The 27257-nt window shown below is 37.9% G+C and overlaps 1 protein-coding gene across 2 annotated transcripts in view; it reads right to left on the bottom strand.

Moving 5' to 3' along the window:
* LOC306871321 (extended synaptotagmin-2-like) overlaps positions 1-22957 on the bottom strand; it is a 37373-nt gene extending 14416 nt beyond the window's left edge. The window contains exons 1-7 of one of the 2 annotated variants that reach the window (XM_079419151.1): positions 22251-22957; positions 15456-15497; positions 14306-14440; positions 12609-12685; positions 12438-12510; positions 6215-6304; positions 3442-3497 (exon numbers count right to left, since the gene is read on the bottom strand). In XM_079419151.1, the coding sequence (XP_079275277.1) occupies positions 3442-3497; positions 6215-6304; positions 12438-12510; positions 12609-12685; positions 14306-14440; positions 15456-15497; positions 22251-22646 (869 nt within the window). In that variant the 5' untranslated portion in view covers positions 22647-22957. The remainder of the gene's footprint in view (positions 1-3441; positions 3498-6214; positions 6305-12437; positions 12511-12608; positions 12686-14305; positions 14441-15455; positions 15498-22250) is intronic. The other variant, XM_079419150.1, reaches the window with a different exon arrangement.
* Between the last annotated feature and the right edge of the window lie 4300 nt (positions 22958-27257).

Below are 27257 nucleotides of genomic sequence, written 5' to 3'. Positions count from 1 at the left end.
CTTGCCCAGGTGAGGCCCACAGCTTTGGGCTCACTGTGGGCTCTCTGTGAACAGCCCACTCTATGGGACTGCCCACATTAATCCAATGATGGCCCAGTGTGGACCAGCCCGTTCGGGCCCAGAGCAACTTTTGTATCTTTGGGCCCATGCAGGTTTTTGTGTGGCAGCCTTGTAATGCAACTAGGAGAATACAAACAACATTCACTGGCCATTCTTTAGCCACTCAATTGAACTGGAATGGCTCAAACCAAAAGAGACCTTTTCAGAACCTGTTGTTTCAAATAGGCCAGGGATCCACAAATCTGGCTCATGCGATACACTTTCCTGCAGAGTTTAGTTCTAACCTTAATCAAACACACCTGAGCATGCTAATTACAATTTTTTGTGACCAACTCCAACTCCAGTCTTTTGTTTTACATTAAAATGGGCCGATTCCCATACTCGTTGCCTATTTATTTATTTATTTTCATTTATTACTGGTTAAACTTGGTCTTAAGAGTTTAAGACATGTGTATTTGTATGCATTTTAGAAGCACTCTTTATTGGTCAGGTCACCACATCATGCTCCAGTTTGAATATGGATTTAAAGTTCTTTTTGATGTGAGACTATAGTTTGGACTATTTTTGACTGTTCCTGGTTAGGAAGAGTCTGGTCTTTGAGAGCTGTGGCGTGTTTTCATTACAAGAGGCTGGATTATTCATTTGCTATCAGTAACTTCAGCTATGGACAGTGTTTGGACATTACAGATAAGACTTTCGCACACATCAACTTTCACATGACGAAATCCTACAATCTTACATTGCTTTGTTTGCTTTTTGTTTTGTTTTTTTGTTCTTTTGTGTATTTACATTTTTGGCTATATGTAGCTGTATTAACCTGAATTGAATGTCTTCTATTTTGTATTTAATAAATTGATTTGAAATCCCTTTGACTACTGTACATTTTTGACAATGCAGACATTAGTTATGTGGTGACTGCATCCATTTCAGATGTATAATAACTGTTCTTCCCAAAGACTTAAGTTATAGTAGCTGGAAAGTATTGATAGTGAAACAGATATATTCTTGTTGATTAATAGTGCAGGCCCTCTGTGGGCCTAGTGAGGGCTTCCTGAGGGCTGCCCGTGCAGGGCCAGCACTAAGGGGCCAATGTTTTGCCAATGAGCAAATTCTCAGGGGCCCTGCGCTGGCAGCCCACTGGGGGCCCTTAGGTTAGCCCTAAGTGGGCCTGTAAAGGGACACTGCAGGCTTGTTTGCAGGGATATCAACATCCGACATCAAGTTAAGCTTGAGTAACAACTTTAGTACATAAAAGCATTTCTAAAGGTGTTCTTAAACCCTTATGGCCATTAGGTAATCTTTAAGACAACCTTTAAGAGCTTTGGATGAGGGATGCGCAAGGCAAATGTATTGATTTCATGAAGATAAAAGACTTAATCTTCACCAACCCCCCAATGGAAATTTTATTACATAAATTAAAACTCTTTAGCCTGATATATTTATTTTTATTTAAACCTCAGCTTGCTTATCACATCCTGTCTCTATATTTTGTTTCCGTTCATGCTTTCCATTACACCCATTCTTTCGGTTACATTCGCCTCCAATATGTTTTTTCTAAATTACTTTCTCATCTCGCTTGTCAGCAACACTTGACATTCAATCTCCCAAATTCTGTGATGAAAGGCAACTTCAATTACTTGCTCTGTAATAAAAGAGCACCAACATTCAGTGGGTAACAATGCGCCAAACAGAAATTATAAACACCATAAAAAATGAAAGCAAGAATGACGATCATAACTCTCTTATTGATTTGCTTGCTGAGCAGATGCAGTTCCCCAAACATCTTCATAGTGCAAGAATAGCATTCTCTGAGGTTACAATAATCACTCACCGGTCCAGCAGTGGGACACCACCAACACACAGCACAGAATTACACTGCATTAGGGTATTATGGTTGCCTGGAGGGACAGATCTACGATCAGCGTACTATTCTTCAATCTTACATTGGCTGTATGATGCAAGGAGCATGGCTGACATGAGAGCAGCTCTTGTGCAGTGAAGATCCAAAGCAGCACCAATACACTTTAATAGTCTAAGACAAGCTCTCTCAATGCTGCAGTGCTAATGACCACAGCCTAGTGGTACTTTTGTTTGTTTAGTGTGTTTGCAATAAGGATTATCCAAACATAAATCTCTCAAACAACATCAACTAGTCTAATTATTTGGTTTTTCAGAAACAGGATACACAAAACAAAATATACACAAAATTGTAAATAGGCCTACATACATATTTAAACTTTGAAGGAGCTCTTCACTATACTAATTTATTAATTCCTGTGGGCCACCCCTGTACACAGTAGCCTGTGTTAAGAAACTGCTAGAGGGGTGTAATCACTCATCCGCCTGTCTCTCTGTGTGTGTGTGTGTGTGTGTGATAAGCACCAGAAGTGCAACACTCCAAATTTTACAGCAGACAGTATGTTACATCAACACATTAAGGGTCTTTCTAATCTGCCATTACAGAGAGCACTGAGTGGCTATTGAGGCTATTTGAAAACATAGTTTTAGTTAATGCGTCTAAATAATTGTTAGGTAACACACTGAAAAAATGTGATCCTTGAATCTACATGTATAATGCATAAATGTAATCACTAATTTAATTGCAAATGTATTGCAGGGTGATGCAGTAAACCCACACACACACACACACACACACATGTGTGTATACACGCACACACGTATATATGCATGTTTGTATAAGTACTGAATATGTATATGTATGAGGTGCCTTACAAGCCATAATTCATGCTGGTGCTCTCACACACTTACATTCTCCTTTCACATACATACATTTCTATTATCACACACGCTTACATTCTCCTTTCACATACATACATTTCTATTATCTCACACACTTACATTCTCCTTTCACATACATACATTTCTATTATCACACACGCTTACATTCTCCTTTCACATACATACATTTCTATTATCACACACGCTTACATTCTCCTTTCACATACATACATTTCTATTATCACACACGCTTACATTCTCCTTTCACATACATACATTTCTATTATCACACACGCTTACATTCTCCTTTCACATACATACATTTCCATTATCACACACGCTTACATTCTCCTTTCACATACATACATTTCTATTATCACACACGCTTACATTCTCCTTTCACATACATACATTTCTATTATCACACACGCTTACATTCTCCTTTCACATACATACATTTTTACTCTCATAGTCACATTTTAACATGCACATTCTTACATTTTTGCTTTCATAGTCACATATTTTAAGTCTCATATTCATATATTTACCTCTCATATTCATGTATTTTATGCACACATTTATACATTTTGCTCTTAAGCAAATGTATTCAAAGTATACATTTAATATTATAAAAAAACTTACTTAAGCCCTGGAATGTCCAATATATTTGTGAGGCCTGTCCAGTTTATGTCCAATAGCTGAATGAAAAAGAAAGAATCAAGCATATAGATAACTTAAACACACTGCTAACAGAGAAAATACAGGTATATCTGTTCAGAGGAGAGAAACGAGCACAAACCAGATAACACAAAAAGAAAAACAACAATAAAATATGTCTAGACATGCCTGAGGCTGTAAATTTAATATCAACATGGATGTTAAGTCTCACTCTAAAGCTAGTACATACAGTCATGGTCAGAATTATTGGCACCCTTGATAAACATGATCAAAGAAGTCTCTGAAAATAAACCTGCATTATTAATCCTTCTGATATTTTATTTATTTAAAAAATAAAAGTCTAACCTTTCATTGAACTAAAACAATTGAAAATGGAGGAAAATCTCATTATGAAAAATGTTTCTCTCAAATACACATTGGACACAATTATTGGCACCCCTAGAAATTCTTATGAGAATTTATAGTTCCCCAGAAGTATATTCCCATTCATATTCACAATTTTGAGCACTCCAGGGTGATTATGAACATGAAATTATCCAGCCAGGTCTTCCTGTTTAACAGAAATATTAATAGGAGGGAAAACAAAGTCCAAATTCCCATAATCATCCATCACAATGAGAAAAAGCAAAGAATATATTTCTGATGTGCAGCAAAAGATAATTGAGCTTCACAAATTACTGAAGTGGCTTTACGAAAAGAGCCTAGAACAGTGAAAATTCCCATTTCCACCATCAGGGCAATAATTAAGAATTTCCAATCAACATAAAATGTTACGAATCTGCCTGGAAGAGGACGTGTGTCTATATCGTCCTAATGCATGGTGAGAAGGAGAATGTGAGTGGGCAAAGACTCTTGAAGGATCACAGCTGGAGATTTGCAGAAAAAGGCTCAAAAAAACATGTTGTTCGAAGGTTTAAAGAAAAATTATCCTCGCTCATCCAAAAACAATCTCCAGCATATTCAGTTATCAGACACGACTGGAACTTCAAATAGGACTGGCTTCTATGGTCAGATGAAACTAAAAAAGGAGCTTTTTAGCAGCAAACATTCAAGATGGGTTTGGTGCACACAGGGATAAAAAGTACCCCATGTGTATAATGAAATATACTGCTGTATATTTGATGTTGTGGGCCTATATTTCTGCTGGAGGTCCTTGACATCTTGTTTAGATACATGACATCATGGATTCTATCAAATACCAACAGATAAAAAAAATCTGTGACTGACTCTGTTAGAAATCTTATAAAGGGCCATGTTTGGATCTTCCAACCGTGCAATAATCCAAACACAAACCTAAACAACACAAAAATGGGTCACTGAGCACAAAACCAAGCTTCTGCTGGCCATTCCAGTCCTCTGACCTGAACTCTGTAGAAAATGAGTGAGGTGAACTGAAGAGAAGAAGCACCAACATGGAGCTGTGAATCTGAAGGATCTGGAGAGATTCAGGATGAAGGAATGGTCTCTGATCTCTTGTCAGGTGTTCTCTAACCTCATCAGACATTATAGGAGAAAATTTAGAGCTGTTAAACTGGCAAATGGAGGTTTCAAAAAGTATTGAATAAATGTGTGCCGTTAATTGTGGCCAATGTGCATTAGAGAAAAACATTTATGTCATAATGATATTTCCTCCCATTTTAAATTCTTATTCTCCAATGAAAGGTTAGATTTTTGTGATTTTTTAAATAAAAGATCAAAAGGACGTACTGTTTGTTACTGCAATGAGAACAATCAGTGTCCTAGTGTGCCAGAACATAAACAAGAAAGAGGGAAGGATGGAAAGAAAGAAAGTACAGAAATAGAAACCATCCATTGTAACAGGGATAGATGTAATATAAATGTTCTCTTAGCCTCTTTTCCTCTGTGAATTTCAGTGTTGCCCATACTGCAGAGGAATTAATGAAGAGAAGCCACCTCTGCAGTGCATCACAAACTACAATCAGACCGCAGGACACTGGACACCTCACACAGGACTCAAACTCAATAAAGCCTCAGTAAACAGCATCAGAATGTGAACTAGAATCAGGCTCAGCTGTGATAACCTGCTGTGAAATTAGCCCTGCTACTAATCTGGTACTGACAGACTGTAGAATCTGGGTCACTGACGCTGACTGTCTGCCACTGCTATTTGCATGTTGTAGAACTGTCAAGATCATTTTATGCTGTTTAGCGAACCTTTAAATAGAATCTCAATCCTGCAGCTTTGCAAAAGACAAATGTCTTTAATAACTTTGTCTTCCTTTATAACTTTTTCCAATTATACAGCAACTGCGCATCAGTTGTACTCCCCAAAGTTCTTATGTGTGTTATTGCCGTTGGATCTGCTGCAATGATTGAGGATACCCTCCCTCGATTAACTGACCTCATGTCAAATGCGTCTTGAAAATGATCAAATATACTTCACTAAAGTTGACTTCATGGAGTGTGTGAAAAAAGATATGGTTGTCAAGGATGATCTTTGTGGTTTTATGAGCACATTAAAGGGATGGTTCAATAATTCTATCATGCTCGTTTGTATGCTGTAGTGAAATAGATGTTTTTTGGGAAAATGCTCACAATCAAATCCAAGTTAAACATAGGTGCAGGACAAGAGGCAGGAAAAGTGAAAAAGGGAATACATGTCCACGCACTGATAGTACAGTTCCAAACTTTAGCAGAAACAAAGCAACTTCAGTCTTCATCAGGCAAAAATACAGACAATATTATCAAGGAAGTAATAAATTGTTCATAAACTCACAGGTTTCTTGAGGAAGAAGAGGGAAAGAGCACCAACCAGCGGCATATTCCCCAAAAGTGGCTCAAGAATCACCCGCAGAACTCCATGTAGCTATTCAGACATGCGGCCAAGCACATACACACAGAGAGAGACAGAAACATCACATTAAATTTTGAAACACTGGTAAGGATTCTCACTAGAGGTTTGGTGTGTACCTTACTCCAATACCCTGAATTAAAAAAGCTAAAAATAATTGGCATTCACCAGATTATATTAATGAAAGCATTGCAGCTTTAATTAGGAACAACCCACTTCATACCAAAAATGGAATGACAGAACTGTTTTTCTTAATCAATATCTATGTCTTATTTTCCTGTAAATAAGACATTAAGTTTTGATATATTATGCAAATTTGTATCTCATTTAAATTTATTTTGTTCTGAGGATGGTTATTCTTTTCTGGAAAATGAGAAAAGATTTTTGGTGTGAGAGAGCAGTGCTGTCAAACTAACCACTATGCACCCCAGGCTGATGATGAATGTTTCAGGATCATGACACTGATGCATTTATTATTTTGCTTCTGACAGCACTCCACATGCTCTGTAATAGACATTTAACTTTCACAACCATCACTTCAGCTCCGAGCAACAGAATCATGCTTCAGCTTCTGTTTTGAACTGTCCTTCATTACCAAAGAGCTGCAAATGAGAACAAATAACTCAAGGGAATGTCCTGTCTCAAGTAGTCAATTATGAAATCATAATTGTGAGGTTATACAGTGCCTTCCAAAAGTATTAGAACAGTTAAGGCAAATTTGCTCTGTTGGCTGTGGAGTCAAGACGTTTACAAATGTGATTAAAAGATGAATATGAGACAAAACTACAGAATGTCACATTTTATTATTGGGTGATTCAACGCCAGTGTTGGGAGTAAGGCGTTACAAAAGTAATGCATTACAGTAAAGTATTACTTTTTGCTGTAACGCAGTAGTGTAAGGCATTACTAATCAATTTTCAGTAATATTTTACTCAGTACATTTTCAGTAACGCTTGCGTCACAACAGGGGCGGAGCCAGACGATGTAAACATTTGGGGCTTAGCCCAAACCTAGGGGGGTCCGGGGGCATACTCCCCCGGGGAGATTTTTTTCCCAATTACGTCAGCTAAATGCACTATTTTTCAGGCTGTTTGAGATAATAGAATGCCTAAAAATCTATACACTATCTGGGAAAATGATAATAGAAAAAAAAAATTCAATATAAATTCAAATTCATACAAGCTGAGTGATGACGTCATTTTTGCCGCGCGCACCTTCGCGCTCGTGCGGACGAGTCGAGTACCGTCCGACACCACGCATGGTAATAGAGCTTTTGTTTCCTTTTTTGCCGCTCCTGTCAGAAAGACTGAGAGGAAATGAAACAAAGTTGAAGTTATTTTAAAAAACCTAAAAGATTCGGGGCTTAAGCCCAATTATGTATTCGCTGTCTTTCGGTTCATTTTTGTGAAGCGCTCCTGTTCAAGATAAAAGCAGACATTTTGTTGACATTGTGAGTGCACACAAAGAAAGTTAACCCTTTACAGTTCCGAATGATGCATTACTCTTACCTTTATAAGCAAAAATTACAGCGCAAGTTGTTTCCATTGAAAAAAAATTGCAATTGATTGCGCTGGTGCCTCCATGTGCTGCACTTTAGCTTCCACTCTCCTTACAAACTAGGATGCAGCGCACATTTATCTAGGTTTAACGTTTAAACATTGTTATATGCTTGAACTGTTTTAGTATATCTATAGATTTTATTTTAGTCAAGTCATGATGATTTGAGAAGGCTAAATTGATCAAACATAAGCTATGATCAGCCTGCCGGTCTGCCGCTGGCCGCTTGGTCGTTACTTTAAGAAAGAAAAAAAAAACTTATTTGATGAACAAAAAATGCTCCAAACTCCAAAAAAGCCGGAACGAAATAAACACTTTGCCATTAGGGCAGGGCTCTAGTACATTTTGTCATTTTAGAATGTTAAGTTCTACTTCTAAAGATATTTTGGTGAAAGTAACTCAAAAGTAATACAGGAGTCATGTAACGCATTACAATTCTGAGACAGTAATATTGTAAGGTAAGGAATTACTTTTAAATAACAGTAACAAGTAATCTGTAATGTATTACAGTTTGGAAGTAACTTGCACAATACTGTTCAACACATAGATGTTTTACCAGCTAAGAAGTTCAGCACTTTTTGAGTTTCATCCCTCTATCTGATGTGAGCATAAGTATTGGAACAGTTGCCTCACACGTCTTTCTAAGTGATCAGCTGTGTCCTGTTGCATTAATTCTTCAGATATTAAAAGCAGGGAATGTGTCGTATCAGTTATATCCATTACTTCTGTATTCTGAATCTTGCATTCAATGATGACACACACAAACCAGGATGAAGATGAGGGAGCTGACTTTGAGAGAAAAGCAAGTGATTTGGATGCTAAAAGAAAAGAGGAAGTCAGTTAGATCTCTAGCAAAAACAAAGGGCATGGAGAAATCAAGAATGTGGAAACCACCAGCAACCAACAATGACCTGATCGGCTGAGAAAACAACAGTAGTTGATGACAGACAAATCATAAAAGCTGTGAAAATGATTCCTAAAAGACGTGTCTGTAAAATCACCAACAACTTCCAGAAAGCTGGGGTGATGCTCTGACAATTTACTGTCCTCAGGAGACACAGAATTACAGATGCTACACAGCAAGATGCAAACCTCTGACCAGCACCAAAAATAGAAAGGCAAGATTAGAGTTTGCAAAAAAGCACAAAGGTGAGCCAGAAGAGTTTTGGAACTGTGTTTATGGACCGATGAGAGAAAGATAAACCTTTATCTAAGTGATGGGAAAGCAAAAATGTGGAGAGAAAAAGGAAACTGCAAATGATCTCAAGCATACAGCCTCATCTGTGAAGCATGGTGGAGGTGGTGTCGTGGCATGGGCATGCATGGCTGTCTCTGGAACAGGCCCTCTCAACTTTACTGATGACTTATAGTGTTTTAGCAATCGAGAAAAACTGTAACCAGGCTTTTGAACTAAAATTTCAAAACCATAACCACTTTTAAAAAAGCACACACATTCTGCTGAACTATAAACACTATTCCCTGCTTTGACACACGAGACAGATTTGGTGAACTGTTACTGCAAAACTCTACACACAAATCCTTACATTTCTCAGTGCTTACACCATGTGATCATTTAGAAAGCACTAGCATTCAATATTGTTCACTCAAGTCTGCACAGTTTCAGCTCAATTAGCACACAATTACCCAAGTGGAAACACTAAGAGTCAAAATGTATCACAGAACCTTCGATGGATAGATAAAAGGGCCAAAGTCAGCTTACAGTTTTTCTCAGTGGCTTTGGTGCATTTCTCAGATCAGAAATGAAATTCTCAAAACATCCTCCACATCATCTAGTCACTTGTGCACACCCTAAAAAGTTTCTCTTTTTTTTTAACAAGTTGTGATTGCTTTGGTATTCATACAACTGATTATGTACATTTCTCTGTGGTTTCCTACATTATCAGTTACTATTGTCATGTTGCTCAAAATGTATAGTTCTCTGTGCTATAGACTTACCCCTCAAAACCTCAAGTCATTAGTTCATCGTATAAATCATTACGGTAAATGCAAAATGGTTGATCTAGTTGTCAAACTGTCAAGCATATTTTCTACACATTTCTATTAGACTTTTTATAAATTTGCCATGAATTGTTCAAGTGGATCTTGACTTTCACTAATGAAGAGAATATAGATCAACCAATGACAAAGTAGGTCTCTGAAATAGCTCAAAGGTACATCTCATGAACCTTTAATTGGAAAGCATATATAGAAAGAGGACAACACAAGAGTTACAAATTCAAAGGCAAAAATGTATTTTCGCCCTTGTGCACATATTTCTTTTTCTATTCTATTCACAATGACGATGTAATGTGTTTTTTTTTTTTTTTTGGTCAGACCACTAGTAAAAGTGTAACTGTGAATCATATCCAGTCTTTTTCAATCAATATCCCACATACAGTAACGTGTACATTTATACTTTTGAAATGATATATGACATACATAAGAAGTGCTGCCTTCTGCATTTCAGTACAGTAACTGTCATCCAAACTGTTGCCATAGTTTATATCAGGTAATACTAACAGAGAGCACTGTTATATTGACAACATGAATAAGCATTTTGCCTATCTTGTTTGTGAACAATGACACAAGGACATCAGGCATGTGAGATGATTTTACCCCCGCTGCCTGGCCAGGGCCAGTATAGCCTATGATGTTGAAGAGGTTCTTTGGCCTGTCCCAGACCAAAGATGGGATACTGGGGCAGAATAATTATTTTTGTTGTTTGCTGTATTGTACTGTACTCTACAGTACATTAAATTGAGGAATAAAACATTTGGGGAGTACCACAAGCAACACTTATTACCGGTTTTTGTAGTATTGTTTTGAATTTATCTCATCAGTGTGTAAAACTGTGTTGTAGTGTGTGTGTGTTTGACTGTGTGTTATGTCTGAGAGCAAAGTTTGGGTTTTCAGCAAGATTGAGTTGCTTTGAGTGGATAGCTTCATTTTGACCTGAATATGGGAAGTTTGGGGAATTGAGTTAGAAGTTATGGATTCGTGTTTACTGTTTTGAGAATACGAGGCATAGTTTCAAGAAATGTGTTTAAGTAGTCGAGAAAAAACTGTAATGTATGATGACAGTAGCAGAATGAATTTGGAAGGGTACAAAACCATCTTGCCTACCAATATTCAAGAAAATGCCACCAGATTCATTGGCAAGTGTTTCATATTGCATCAGGAGAATGACCCTAAACACCCTGCCAGTTCAGTCAAGGAATTTATAAGGGCAAGTCAATCTCCAGATTTAAACCCGATTGAACATGAATTTCACCAGCTGGAGAGGAGAGTAAAGGCAGAAACTCCCCAAAACAAGCAACAATTGGAATTAGCTGCATTAAAGGCTGGGAAAAGTATTTCAAAGGATGAGACCAAGAGTCTGGTGATGTCTATGGGTCACAGACTCACTGCTGTGATTGTGTGCAAGGAATCTGCAACTAAATAATAGCTTTTAATATTTTATCTGCCTTATGCTCAACTGTCCCAATACTTATGCTCACATCCTAAAAGTGCTGTTCTTTTTATTTAGTAAAACATGTGTTTAAACGGTTAATAATAAAATGTGACATTCTGTAGTTTTGTCTCATATTCATCTTTTAATCATATTTGCAAATGTCTTGACTCCACAGCCAACAGAGCAATTTTGTCTTTACTGTTCCAATATTTATGGAGGGCACTGTACAAGGTCAGTCAATGTATATATTAACTGCTTTTTCGGATGATTTATCTTGTTTTATTTCTTTTTTACTATTTTTATTTCTTTCTTATTTGTATGTAAAGTACTTTGAATTGCAATTAAGGTGTTATATAAATATATAAACTTGCCCCACCTTACTCACCAATTGGAATTTCGTGACATGTAATACACAAAGTTTCATTACATGTTTATTATATTATTGAACATCTTTTACCAGTGACTATTTTTTAAGTGCTCTTAAAGCCATGAAATGTGCTATTATTGTTTTCTGGAACTAAGTTTCCATAAAGCAAAGACTGCAGCCTCAGACTTCCCTGTGTAACTATCGTAGAGATGAATGGGAATGCTAACAGCTCTCTCCAGGTATTATAGACCTCCTTGCCATATAGTAAAAAATACATCATACATAAACAGCATGCTGTCACACAGAGAGTTTACTCTGCTACGCATTTAATGCGACAGAATGAAACAAAAAGTCCATAAATCATGTACAAAACGGTCATTGTGTGAGCATGTGTGTATATATCTGATCATGCACTACAAACAGTACAAGGGCATTTTAGTGCTTGGCTACACGCCTCCCTATAAATACACACGCACCCTTTCTGTAAAAATAAAAATAGGCTCCATTCTACAGTCGACTGGATTCCTTCCATGAAACACGTGGTTGCATCACAATATAGGAAAGCGATTCCCTGTATCCAACAAATTAACTCTCTGGCCTTGGCTAACATAATCCATTGGGTCATGGAGACAAACTCAATGGAAGATGCCATACATAACAGAGCTGCTGTGTATCTGTTGTGAACAAATAACAGTGCAATCCTACTGCTGTATGCGGCACAAGAGCAGAGCATATCACTCCAAAATGTTTTATGAGAATATATAACAATATACCTGTATACTTTTGATCCCTGCTCTACAGTAGTACCTTTTGACATCCACATCGATTTCAGTATTTCCAACATAGCTATAAAAGAAAAGAGAACTATTAAAACCTGTGGGACAATCAGAAAGTTAAGTAAAAGATCAAAAGATGTCAGCATAGCATATATAATGTGATGTCACCTGATCTGAAGATCCATGATGATCTGCCGTTTGTCCACGTTCTCAGAGTAAACTTTGACCCCATTGATTCGGAGAGGCTGTGACAGAGGTGAGCACGGATGCCCCGTCAGAGGGTTGACATTTCTTTAACCAGCATGCATTCCTCCACAAAGCCTTGACAACATAAACTATTTCCATCTGACAGCTGGTCAGCTTTTCCAAAAGGTTTAAATTTCTTACGTCAACCTTCCTATTCCTGATGCAATATATAGCTTTTTAGTGCAATGTCGTTTTAAGTAGTTAAGCAATATCTTATCTTCAATAAAATATTCATGATGGGTTTACACTGCAAATGACGTACACAATCTTTAAAGAAACAGTTTTATAGACTAACTAGATCAATTTATTTATATATTTATTGTATCAGAAATTATACCGTATTGGCCTTCAAAAAATTATGTAAACTGTTTATTTGTTTAGAAATTTTACTTGCTGTATAAAAGACAACACAATGCATGGATGTTTCATGTCCTCACGGGGTTTAATGGCATTAAATCCCATTGAGAACTGTTGGCTGCATAAGCCAAACACATGATTTTCACAATTAACTGTTTAGAGAGGATTTTGAATTAATGCTCAGTTACATTTGCAGAATTGTATGAAATGTGTTCTGTGTCTTAAAGCAGTTGTCTGCCGAGGCAAAGTCTTTTCTTACTATTCAAAGGTTCAAAGAGCTGAAAGGCTTTCAGTTGCAGTAACTAGTTGTACACACAAAAACACCAGTACAATCTGATTGCCTCAGATTGGGTGGCTGGCCATTTGCCTGAGTAGAGCAACAACAACCCAACACAACATATAACAATGAAATAAAATTGTGTAGTACAGATTGACAAAATCACGTCAGGATAGTTGAACACTTGTTGAGCAGCTAATCTTAAAATGGATAGATGTATAAATCTAATTATTTGCCATCAAAAGTTAGAGATCATAAAATTATATAATTTACGTACAAAAAAGGAACAACAAAATCTCTAGGTGAACTACACAAATAATCAATAAATAATTATAAATATATAATTAAATAATTACAACAGATAACCTTCTGTGATGGAGTGCAACAGCAAGTCCTTGAATTGTTAAAAACACTGCTATTCCATACTTCCATTGTGCTTATCATCCTACACATTATAAAATATAATATAGCATCGCTAAAATATTTCTATGGCTATAAAATACATTGCACCTATAATGAGGTATATTAAGTGAATGGGTTATGCAATGCCTACTGATTTCTTTAATTAAAAAAAATAATATTAATAATTAATAAGGACAGTGGTTACAGCACAGGAAATAATAGGGAGAAGAGGAGACTCATGTCGTCTGTCTGAGCAAAACCACAAAATGCGGCCACATGTGGACTCACTGCTAAACCATGGTGACAAAACTGATGTTATTCCCTTTCAAGATTACACTCTTGGCTGAATAACTGGATGTGTTAAATCACAAGCTGACTGAGAAAGAAAGGAGCCAAAAAAAAGTGTATGCAATATGTTGGTGTCTATACAGTGTGAGCCAGACTGGGCCAAAGCTCCATAAAATACTTAAAGCAGTATGACTGATGTTATATTAAACATCATGAACAAATATTTACATGTTCTCTAATAGGATGCACTTCGTAAGCATTGAATGTTCATAGGCAACTCTGTAAGCATACATACCTTATCTCCAAGATCGATCTTGGTAAAGCTGAATGTACTGAGGTGGGCATTGGCTTCCTTGATTGCTGGCTCGATTGTTTCTTTAAACAGCTTCTCCACAAACTGGCACATGTAAGGCCACATCTGTTTCACTGTCTGAAAGGCAAAGAGTGTACCTGCTCAGTATGCAACTGAGTAAACTGAGGCACCTAGGGCATCTTCATTTCTTACTGCTACTGACTGACAAGCTGCTCTGAAACTCATTAGTTACCAGAAAAGTTTAACTGTTGTTTGATACTCCCTTGACTACATTTGCTAAAAACAAAATCTGCGTGTAAAATATATTTTTCCAAAACAAGGTTGTGTGATACAAGGTTCACAGTTTTCATTAAAACCGGCTGGAGAACAAGTTGTAACTTGACTCACTGTAAATACTCTAGGAAATTTGGAAACTATTCTCCAGGACAACAGAACAGGTAGCCATACTGGGACGGCACAAAAAAAAAAAAAAAAAAAGTAGTATACCATGTCTGAGAGCAAAGAAATAACATCTAAAACCTTTTAAATAATTTAGAGATGCAGATAGCCAAATAATGAAAAAGAGACATTTATAGCACATTTATGAGCTTCAAAATGCATGTGTGAAAGTTTAGGTTGTAATATATTAGTATGATACAGTACTGTAAGAGTTTTTATCCTTCTCAGTTTTGTCATGTTTAAAAAACATCAGTGATTCTGCAGTGTTTCATGTAAATAGTTTTGCATGATTTTGAATGTTGCAGACATACTTTGCAGAAACATGAGGCCATTCGGGTATATAAATTACGCCACTGGGCAAAATTCCAATGAAATATTCAAATCAGGCATGTTTTTTGAAGGCTGGGAGCTACTTAATGTACAATGAATATTTTAAAAAAGCCACTGATTTTGACACGGAGGGTGAAAAATGGTTGCTATGTGTAGTGTAACATGAGCAAAGCACACTGGATTATAGCACCAGGGTGCAACCAATGTTACCCCCCCCCCCCCCTCCCATAGAGAGCGAGAAAGAGAGCGAGAGAGTATCAGATTGCAGAATATTGACAGCAGACACATGTATACGAGAGTGCTGGATGATGATTACTTAGAAATTATTAAGGACCAGGCAATTATTATCTAATAATTCTCTCACCTTATTTAGCCACTCAACTCTCTCCACATCTGGATAATGAACCTGATGGAGAAACAGACAAATATACCATATTACTAAAAGAGAGAGGGAACAAAACTACTTCTGTAAATGTGCTGCAGTGTCTTTGAAGAAACCCCTTACACACCCTTGGTTCACAGATGGCATGAAAAATAAACATTCAGTGTATGACAAAATAAAAAGACTGTCTAAACATGTGAAAGGTTCTCTTTTCCCAAATGAATGGTGGCCGAGAGAACTCAACCCGCTGCAACTTCAGAAAACTCATGCAAATAGAAAAAGCACCAACAAATCAAGAAAACATCATCAGTTTGACAGCAGGTGCTGCAAATGCTCACAACAAGAATTTTATTTGCAGTGCGTTTCTGTATTTGGTTGTGTTGTGAGCATTTGCAGCGCATGTGTTTGTCAAATTGATTAAGTTGTTTTCTTAATTTGCAGGTGTTTTTTTCTATTTGCAGCACGTTGAGCTCTCTCGGCCACCATACAAATGTGGCACCCATGAGTATTCTCTCCTTTTCTTTCACTTCAGTGGCATTTTCATGTCTTTATGTAGAGCAATAGGATCAGGGATGAGCATAGCTGCAGTTAAATCCCTGTATGCGTAAAATGCTTAGCCTGCATTTGTTTCATGCAGTGGGAGGGAGCAAGATGGCACACTAACACTGCAGTTTTTTCCTTTCTAAAGCAGTGCCATACAATATAAGTCAATGACATCATCGGGGTCCAGTGCTGTATTGGACCCCATTGACTTTCATTATATCGACAATAAAGTTTCTTCAAAATATCTCCTTTTGTGTTCCACAGAAAAAAAAAAAGTAATACACGTTTGGAATGACAGTCTCACGTAGCCAGATATTCAGACTGATGGCAGAAGGTCTGAGAACCTTGGATGCTTTGAATGGCCAAGGCCGCCCAAGAAGCCATATGACTGACAGATAAAGCAAGAAATCATGTTTTGTTTTGTGCCGCATCATATTTAGGGGCGTGGAAATGTCCCTAAATAACAGACCGGTATGTAAAATTCTGACGGATTTTAAAGATTCTATGCTGCAAACTTTACATATTTCACATACTTTTGAAAATCCAGCATTTAGTTGATCCTGATAAGTGTTCATTGTAAATACGACAGATTTCTTCTTTCATGGGGGGGTTTAGCGCCACGGCATCTTTGTTTCCAGGCGGAATGTTAAAGAACGACACACACCTCTCACGGAAATCCTGTATAATTTAACCAATCAGATGATGACTTCGAAACTCCCAAAGTGTTTCCAATTTTGTGTGCCGTATGCATCAGTGGTTCAGCCAGTGGAACTTCAAAGAACTTCTGAGACTATGGCTACGTTGACACTCCATGCCTTATTTTGCTCAGATAAAAAATTTTGTTTGGATGTTCACATATTTTTGCAGCCAACAACAGATTCAAGTGTGAACTGGTCCTTAACTAACCCACATGCACTACAGAATAGCAAAGACATCACACAGCATGTTGTCATACAGAAGTAAATGAGGAGGCCACTGAACTCAGTGTTTATGCATTCACTTACAGGTCCTTTTAAAACAATTAGCATATTGTGATAAAGTTCATTATTTTCTGTAATGTACTGATAAACATTAGACTTTCATATATTTTAGATTCATTACAACACAACTGAAGTAGTTCAAACCTTTTATTGTTTTAATATTGATTATTTTGGCATACAGCTCATGAAAACCCAAAATTCCTATCTCAAAAAATTAGCATATCATGAAAAGGTTCTCTAAACGAGCTATTAACCTAATCATCTGAATCAACTAATTAACTCTAAACACCTGCAAAAGATTCCTGAGGCTTTTAAAAACTCCCAGCCTGGTTCATTACTCAAAACCGCAATCATGGGTAAGACTGCCGACCTGACTGCTGTCCAGAAGGCCATCATTGACACCCTCAAGCAAGAGGGTAAGACACAGAAAGAAATTTCTGAACGAATAGGCTGTTCCCAGAGTGCTGTATCAAGGCACCTCAGTGGGAAGTCTGTGGGAAGGAAAAAGTGTGGCAGAAAACGCAGCACAACGAGAAGAGGTGACCGGACCCTGAGGAAGATTGTGGAGAAGGACCGATTCCAGACCTTGGGGGACCTGCGGAAGCAGTGGACTGAGTCTGGAGTAGAAACATCCAGAGCCACCGTGTACAGGCGTGTGCAGGAAATGGGCTACAGGTGCCGCATTCCCCAGGTCAAGCCACTTTTGAACCAGAAACAGCAGCAGAAGCGCCTGACCTGGGCTACAGAGAAGCAGCACTGGACTGTTGCTCAGTGGTCCAAAGTACTTTTTTCGGATGAAAGCAAATTTTGCATGTCATTCGGAAATCAAGGTGCCAGAGTCTGGAGGAAGACTGGGGAGAGGGAAATGCCAAAATGCCTGAAGTCCAGTGTCAAGTACCCACAGTCAGTGATGCTGGTGTTGGTCCACTGTGTTTTATCAAGGGCAGGGTCAATGCAGCTAGCTATCAGGAGATTTTGGAGCACTTCATGCTTCCATCTGCTGAAAAGCTTTATGGAGATGAAGATTTCATTTTTCAGCACGACCTGGCACCTGCTCACAGTGCCAAAACCACTGGTAAATGGTTTACTGACCATGGTATTACTGTGCTCAATTGGCCTGCCAACTCTCCTGACCTGAACCCCATAGAGAATCTGTGGGATATTGTTGAGAGACGCAAGACCCAACACTCTGGATGAGCTTAAGGCCGCTATCGAAGCATCCTGGGCCTCCATAATAATAATAATAATAATAATGCATTTTATTTAATGGCGCCTTTCAAAACACCCAAGGTCACCTCACACAATTAAAAATACAAATCACAGCATAAAACAAAAACACACAACAAACTCTGTACATATACAAGTAAAATGCAGTAGAGACTCAGTAACACAGATCATAAAAAAGCCTGTATAAAGAGATATGTTTTAAGACGTGTTTTAAAAGTCAGCAAGCAATTGCTATTGCGAATATCATTGGGAAGGGAATTCCATAGGCGGGGGGCAGCATAGCTAAAAGATCTGGCACCCATGGTAGTTAGTCGAATCCGAGGTACCACAAGAGAAATTGAAGATGAGGATCTAAGAGCACGTGAGGGGGTGTAGACATGAAGAAGTTGATTGAGGATATAACACCTCAGCAGTGCCACAGGCTGATTGCCTCCATGCCACGCCGCATTGAAGCAGTTATTTCTGCAAAAGGATTCCCGACCAAGTATTGAGTGCATAACTGAACATAATTATTTGAAGGTTGACTTTTTTTTGTATTAAAAACACTTTTCTTTTATTGGTCGGATGAAATATGCTAATTTTTTGAGATAGGAATTTTGGGTTTTCATGAGCTGTATGCCAAAATCATCAATATTAAAACAATAAAAGGCTTGAACTACTTCAGTTGTGTTGTAATGAATCTAAAATATATGAAAGTCTAATGTTTATCAGTACATTACAGAAAATAATGAACTTTATCACAATATGCTAATTTTTTGAAAAGGACCTGTATAAGATGATGTGCAGCAGGAGCCAGCAAATTTGTGAGCAGGCAATAGGGAGGACAAGGATGAGGAGAAACAGAGCAAAGTTTTTCCGCATATAGTCTTCCCTCAAGTTTTGATTGAATAGATCTGTAACTGTAATTCTTCTATAACAGCTCACTTTCCCTCCACCGAATAGCTTAGCAACTTTCTTCCACATTCTGGCATGTAAAATCTTTGCAGTGACTCCTGTCAATGCAGAATTTTAACGAATGTTAATCATAAAACTCTAATGATTTATGATATGACCATTAAGACTGAGGTCGCACTGCAAAACATCAGACCTCTGTCTGACTTCAATGATCAAAAAGATCGAATTTCATGTGGTTTGTGCTGTTCACATTGCTATAAAAACACAACCAGATCTGAGTATTAGCAAAAAAATAATTATAATAAATTCCGCCAATTTTGCCTGTCTGAATGTAGACTTACTGACCACAAAAGGCCCTTGTAATTTAACATCTTACAACTGAAACTTTAAATTACAAACAAATGCCAAACACAAGCAAAACAAATCTATGGGGCACATTTGAATCTCATCACTATGGTAACACAGCTGCAAAACCATAAACGCTTCTCTCCAAGACATTAAGCAAAAGCTGGACGGACAATCTCAGGTAAACCACATCAGGTTACCTGAGAATACAACACGCTCTCAGCCTGAAAAGATCATGTGTTTGTGGCACCTATAAAGCTAACCTCCTTCTCTATGTCCTTTAAAAGTAACATTGTAATCTCAAGAAGCAAATGGGTGTGTGTGACTTCCTTCTGCAGTGCAGTCACTCTGAATTTATTTTAATCACAAAACAGTGATGGTGCACAACACTTTCCTCAGCAAGCTCCCCCACTGACATATTCTATAACCATCAATCAGGGCAAATAGACTATTTTGTTTAGTATTAATGATATGTGGGAAAGACACTGAAAGTTCCCATGGTAACTGTGTTTCTATGGTCACTAGAAATCTCTGAGGATTTCTCTACATCGACAAGATCATAGACAGATATCTATGAGAATGTTCCTTTTAAAAATACAATCAGCCTCATCTCTAGACAGATTTTGAGTTACCACAATAATGTAGAGATGTAAAGACTATAGATTCTTGACAGTGACATAATTTGATGAGAATGTGGAAATCTGTGATGTAAATGGTTTGTCTGTCTATAAACAGGCATAAAGGGAGATGTCATGTGACACTGAAAACTGTTTCAAAAAAACTTGCATTGGTATATTTTAAAACCCTTTTACATGTATTTACATATTTTTGTAACATGCATGCAAAAATATATACTTTGAACTCAGTAATGCATTTAATTAGACATTAGTATAGCAAGCTGAAAGCTTTTAGGCAAGAGATATAACGTGTCATTTAAGACAGCACTTCCAGAGAGCCAAGAAAAAAAAATCTATTTTCTTCAGGTATCACATACTTTCTAGGAACCGCGGAGAAACTGGACAAACAAGTCATCAGCGTTTCAAAAGATACTTTATGGTTTCAAAGCATGACACCACAAAATGTGAATAATCACTGAATCCATAACACCACTGTTGTGAAATATTTTCTTAAAAAACAACAACAACTTCAAACTCATAAACCAGTTCAGCAGACTTCTAATCTCACACAGACAAGTTTACTCCTGCCAGAATGTTATCTGATTAAGGCTCCAGAGCAGTTGAAGACTAAATTAAGTAGATGGTAGTGGGCTGTTAGAGACCATGTAATGAAAATGTATCTGATAACTGACTAAAACTACACTACACTAAAAATGACAATTTGGGTGAAAAAACATGTTGATTGACCACTCATTTAACCAATAAGATTTTCACAGTCAGTATTGTAAGATCCCTAGATATCTCCAATGAGGATGGTCATGAACTGTAAGGCGTTAGCTAAGCTTTTTTTCACCAGCATGTTTTTCATTTCTCAAGGCTCTAGAAGGCATCTGCCTTCACTATCATTCATCATTTCTAACAGTAAATCATTTCTAACATCTCCCTTTCAAAACACTTTACATGGTTTCACCAGACACAGGATGCAGGTTCAGTACAATCCTCCAAAACCATCTTTATCCAACACTTTAAAACATGTTAAAATTAGAAAAAAAGTAAAAATAAATAAATAAATACAATCATATGTCCTTATTAACAATAGTATTTCACAATAAAATTACATATAATGCAGTTTTTTGCCATACTTGGTAATTACAATTAGCTACTTCACTGTTATTTACAGTTTTACATGCTGCATTAACATTACTGTTACATTTTTACAGACTGCAGGGCAGTGAATCCTCATTTTCAACTACGCAGACTGACCTTGGTCCTCACCCTTCAGGTCCAAATATCTCATTACATAACATGCATTTACTTTGTTGCACTTGGCTTTTGATTACAGCCATGATGAGCAGAGGCTCAAGATAATGCTTATATACAAGATAAAAATAGACAGAAAATTATTAGAAACACATGCTGCATCATTTGGAATAACACTGTTCACCTTCACAGGCGAAAGGGCAAAAAGTCTTGGTCTGCCTCATGTCTGACAGCCTGGGATCCAAACTTAGTTATGTTTCATGCACTCAGAGTTTGCTGAATGAACACAACATTGAAACCAAACAAGATGTCCTAATGTAATAAACCTGAATGGAGCAAAACAAGTCTGAACAAGGAAATATACTGCGTTTATCACATTTCAAACTAAACAAGTTGTCCATCAATCTCATCAAATTCCACTAAAGACAACCCATTCTGTCTTTTTAGAGAGAGAGAGAGTGAAGAGAGAGTGAAGTGACATACGGCCATACTGACCCATACCCATACTCGGAATTCGTGCTCTGCATTTAACCCATCCAAAGTGCACACACACAGCAGTGAACACACACACACCATGAACACACACCCGGAGCAGTGGGCAGCCATTTATGCTGCGGCGCCCGGGGAGCTGTTGGGGGTTCGGTGCCTTGCTCAAGGGCACCTCAGTCGTGGTATCGAGGGTGGAGAGATCGCTGGACATTCACTCCCCCCACCTACAATCCCTGCCGGCCGGAGACTCGAACCCGCAACCTTTGGATTACAAGTCCGACTCTCTAACCATTAGGCCACGACTTCCCCAGCTTTAGTCCAGCTTTATAATTTGGAAAATAAAGTAGTTTTCCGTTCTTTCTAGTGTGCGCTCTATGATGTTTTGAAACAAATGTTATCAATGAAGGTGGAGTTGAACTCACCCATGTTGGTAACTCAGTTGCCTCCAGCTCCTGTTTAACTGTGTCCTCTTGCTCAAAAATTGAAAGTGCTCTATTCAACCTAGTGTTCTTACACCTAGTGTTTCTTTTCCAAAAGAAAAATATCGTGAGTGCGATTAAAAGCCAACTAAAACTGAACTCAAAATAACCCAAGACATATATGGGGAAGATAATGACGAAGGTTTTGGCGAACTGCAGCCACGTGTACGTCAGCTCGCTGGTGCAAGACGCGGAGTCCTGGCTCAGCTCCGCGGGTGAGGAGGAAGGATTCGTCCCGTTTGTCGGTTCAGTTTGTCCGCTATCCTTTTGTCCCGAGGAACCTGCTGTTTGAGAAATATTTCCGCGCACAGCCGTCATTATGTCCTCTGTCATATTCATCGCAGACGAAATGTTATGCACGGCTGTCAAACGCGAACATTGCGCTTCAATTGAAAAGCTATGAGAGTAAACAGCAAGATACTACAGATCATCCTGTGCACACGTGCTTCAAGTAACGCTCGGCTAAATCAATTTGAGGATGTTTTCACGTTAGTTCTCCTGAACACCAGTCCATTTTGACGCGGATACTGGCTCGCTTTGCTTTAATCTAGCTGTGCATAACTGAAGAGCCAACTCAGCTGTACGCGTGCTGTCTGGTTTGCTCTGGAGAAGCGCGTGCTGTTGTGTTGGTTTATGACAGACAGCTGAGCGCTTCACACACACACACACACACATATCAGGAGGTCAGTGAGCGTCGCGGACAGCGCAAACTCGCCATCCTGAGCCAAGCAACTGCAGATACACAAACAATGAGGCGTCGACAGCGAAGCGACTCCCAAGTGTGTTAACTGTTAATTAAAGAACAATAACAAGAAGCTGTTCGTTTCGTATTTTATTTCATATTTACTGATGTTTGTGCCAAAAGCTGTAGTCAGCGTGTGTCGTCTTCCCTGTCGTGGCTTCATCCCAGTTATATGCTTTATTTTACGTTACTGCATTTAGTAAACTAAGCTGAACGCACGACATGAAGGACGGCACAACCGAGAAGAAAGAAGTGCACTTCCAGAATGTAGCCTACTTAACGTGCTCTATTTTTCACGCTCTAAATTTGTACTTTGTAAGCTACTAAAAATTATTATTTAATACTTCTTAAGATAATCTTAAAATCTTAACTGTTAAAAAGACTCAACTGTGCTATTTTGGGACATCATGAGTATGAACTAAATGTGTTTTTAACACATTTCTCTGTATTAAAAAATGTATTAACCACTTGTAGTACACTTGAACCCACTAGTCTTATATGAAAGATAGTGTGATGAGTCGGCTGCCTCCCCCCTTTCTATCATCACCACCCCGTCCCGTATTCGCCGCCCTTCACCAGGCTCCCGACGGGAGTGGGTATGTGAGAGAGGAGGGGCGCTGAAACAGCCAGGGCTGGCGGCGTGTGATGAGGCGCACCTGATGTGAATAGGGCCTCATCACCGCCGCCGTTAAATGCCGAGCGCGCCTCTCCTCGGGAGACCGGTCTCTTCCCCGTGCATGCACGCTGGTGTCCTCGTGGGTCCAGGAAGGGAGCGTCGAGGAGGACTGCCGCACCCGTTAGGCGGCTGACGGGCCAGGATGCCGGGCCGCCGAATCCCCAGAAGCGCCGGGAACCCAGGAGATGGACGAAGCCGCGCAAGAGACGCCGCCGCCACTCGCTCCCGGCCCCGAGAGGGGAGCGCGTGCGGCCACCGGACTCCGCCCCTTCCCTGGACCCTTCCTTGGGTCATTCTTCATTTGTGATGGCAAGTGGTGTCCATTTTTGTATTCTCTTGGATAAACACAATTTGTGCACTATTAATAATTACATTTTTGTTTTAAAATACATATTTAATTGAGTTTGAGAGATTACATTTGTAACAAAATATGCATGTTCCCGCCATACCTCAGAGAGGTTTGATGGAATGTAATTGCAACAAAATAAAATTAACACAAATAAAGTGGTTATATTGTGAATATAGATTTGATTTAACATGTACAATTATATTAAATAAAAAAATATATATATATATTTTGTAATATTTAAGAAAAAAGTAGTGTCCCCCAAATTCATGTCTGTGGTGTTACATCAATGGACGTCGTCCCTTTAAGAAACGGGGGTGATCTATTTGGACTACTTGCTGTGTGTAAAGGTCATTGCAGGTGCTGGTTGATCTGAGGGGTGCATGGTGAGTACATTCTTTCTTAATAATTTTCTTAAAGTTAGCTAAATTCCTCACAATTTCATGTGTCGCACTTTATTGGTGTCTGTGGTGTTATGTTGATAACTTGCAGATTTTACAAATTTTAATCAATTTTGATAAATACATACTTATTCATATCTCCAAAATATCCCCTGATCTTTAAATCATCATGATGGCAGCCTCCATTTTAGAAAAGTCTGGATTTAGGCTAATTTGTCTGTGGTGTTACTGTCTGTGGTGTTACTGCCTATCCTGGTAACACCACAGACTCTATAGTAACTCCACAGACAACATACAACCAGAAATGTTGTATTTTTAATAAAACACATAGGACAGCCATAATCATATAATTGTATCTCTCTATTGAAACATATCACACATTGTGATTGTAGCACAATCCATTGTGCAGACATTTTTTTGAGAGAGTGAAACACTCACTGTGAGAAACAGTGTTTATGTAGTGTTTTAATAACATTTTTTTATTCAGTTTTTCTCTAAATGTTCTTTTATCAGAGAAGATAGTTCTTGTAATCCTACTCATGATGAATTTCAGTATTTTGCTCAAACTTTAAATTGTTAAACCGTTTATGCAATATTACGTCTGGTGTTACTTCAAAAAATATCTGAAATTTCTTTCCTTCAGAGCCATTTGATCATATAATTTAATGTTTTTAGACTGTAAAGTGGTTGTAATATTTTAGAATAAAGACTATAAAAGTAGCACAGACCATTTTTCCTGCCCTTTTTTATGTATATACACATTTTTTAAAAAAACGAAACAATTCTTCTTTGGCAAAAATAGGGGCCAAGATGAACAATTAAGCATTTCTTTTGAAAAAATTAATTTAAATGATCAATGCAACTGAGTCCTTACAGTAATTTTTGTATTTATTAATTATTACCTAAAGTTGCATATCCCTGCTCATTTTAGAACAAAGCAAAATTTTACTTCAAATATTGGTAACACCATAGACATAAGTGGTTGTTTCACCAGTTTTTGATTCAAATTATTTAAAAATCTAAATGTTATTAAGCTTCAGTTTTAATTGATATATAATATTAAACTAATTTTAAATGCATAGCATTAAATTTTATTAAAAGAAAACAAACAAACATTTTAAAAATTTCTGCCTCTCATTTGCCACCCCAATTGAAGAATGACCCCCTTGACGAACACTACCCTCCTTCACTAGCCCCGCGGCACAACGAGGACACCAGATTCCCTGTTTATTTGGACACTTTTCCCCTTGGACACTTTATTTTACCTTTTTATTGTTGAATAAAAATCTCTCCGAGGCTTGACGCCACGCCCACTGTGTCTGTCGTTGGCTCCTCCCGCCACAATAGGTTCAAGTGTACTACAAGTGGTAACTACCGTAAATATATATTTTTTTTTTAATACAGAAAGTATGTTAAAAGCACATTTTAGTTCATGGTATCCCAAAATGGCACATTTGAGTAAACTTAGATCAGGGGTGTCAAACTCTGTTCCTGTAGGAGCCACAGCCGACATTAAACATCTGGTCCGGCTAATCAAGTCATTTAGGCTGATTATAAAACTGTGTGTTGGAGCAGGGTTGGAACTAAACTCTGCAGAGCTGTGGCCCTCCAGGAACTGAGTCTGGTATCTAGTTTAAAATATGTTTCGATTCTTGTCACGTCTGTGATTTTCATGTAGGCCTACCAATTCGGATGGGAGTAATATCTCTGTTTATTACAGAGGTGGGAGGGTCTGTTTTGTACATCTGGGCTTGTTTTGACATTCGGATTGATGACCATTAGTATAACCACAGGTTTACTACAAAACAAAAACCATGGTTAATTTGTGGTTACTTTAGTTTAACTATATTATTTTTTATTTATTTGTAGTAAAACCATGTTTAATTTTCATAAAGGTAATTAAAACATGATCTAATTGAGTGCAGAAATGAAGGTGAGTAATCTTACCTGACACTGATATTGCAGGAGCCAGTCTTAACAGTTTACGTGATCTGGCTCCTGGTTTTATTATTATTATTCTTTAATTTCTTTGCCGGGAGAAAAACATAAGAAATGCATGCAGTAGTAAGAGCATTTACGGTAGTTCACCTTGGCTAAAACACACAAGGAAACTTGTAGTGAAAAAAATACTGTCAGCAATCACAGACAATCGTATTTTCTCAGAGGATCACTGAGTTTGCCGAATAACAGTAGGTAATATGCTCTGGAATTATTACAGAGGTTGTGTCTATCTATCTATTAATATGCAGTTCCGAGTTCAGCAATAGACAAAGGTATTGTACAAAGCCAGTCAACACTTTTTGGCACAAACGGAACTCCATATTTTTTTTGGAAACATCCTTCTAACGATAGAACAAGAGGACGACTTAAAGAATAACATATACTAAAGTATCTTAAGTATAGGCAACTGTATAGTACAAGCAAGCACTGTCATATTTTATTGTGTGCTGTGTGTCTCACATTATTAAAAACATCTTGTTCGATTTTTGTGTTGCCATAGTAACATGTGTATCGAGCGATTGCTCTTTGCTCGATTTATTAGTCTGTTGTTACCATGGCTTGGCAGGTTACCATAGTATTATTAAACTGCGCGTGCGCTTTAGCCGTACATCGGTATGGCGGTGAAAGCTGTCAACATAAACTTGTGATTGCTGAATTGAAAAGGAGTATTGAGAAGAAGACCATTGAAGTGATGTACCCTGTGAAGGTAAAGCAAAGCTTATTCCGTATGGAGCAGCTGTTTTGTAGCGATAGTTTTTTCCCCTGAAAATGTTACAGCTAAGCA

This window comes from Barbus barbus, assembly GCF_936440315.1.
Source record: "Barbus barbus genome assembly, chromosome: 1".
Lineage (NCBI taxonomy): Eukaryota > Metazoa > Chordata > Actinopteri > Cypriniformes > Cyprinidae > Barbus > Barbus barbus.
Note: the sequence above shows the minus strand (reverse complement) of the source record. Positions and strands in the feature narration are given on the sequence as shown.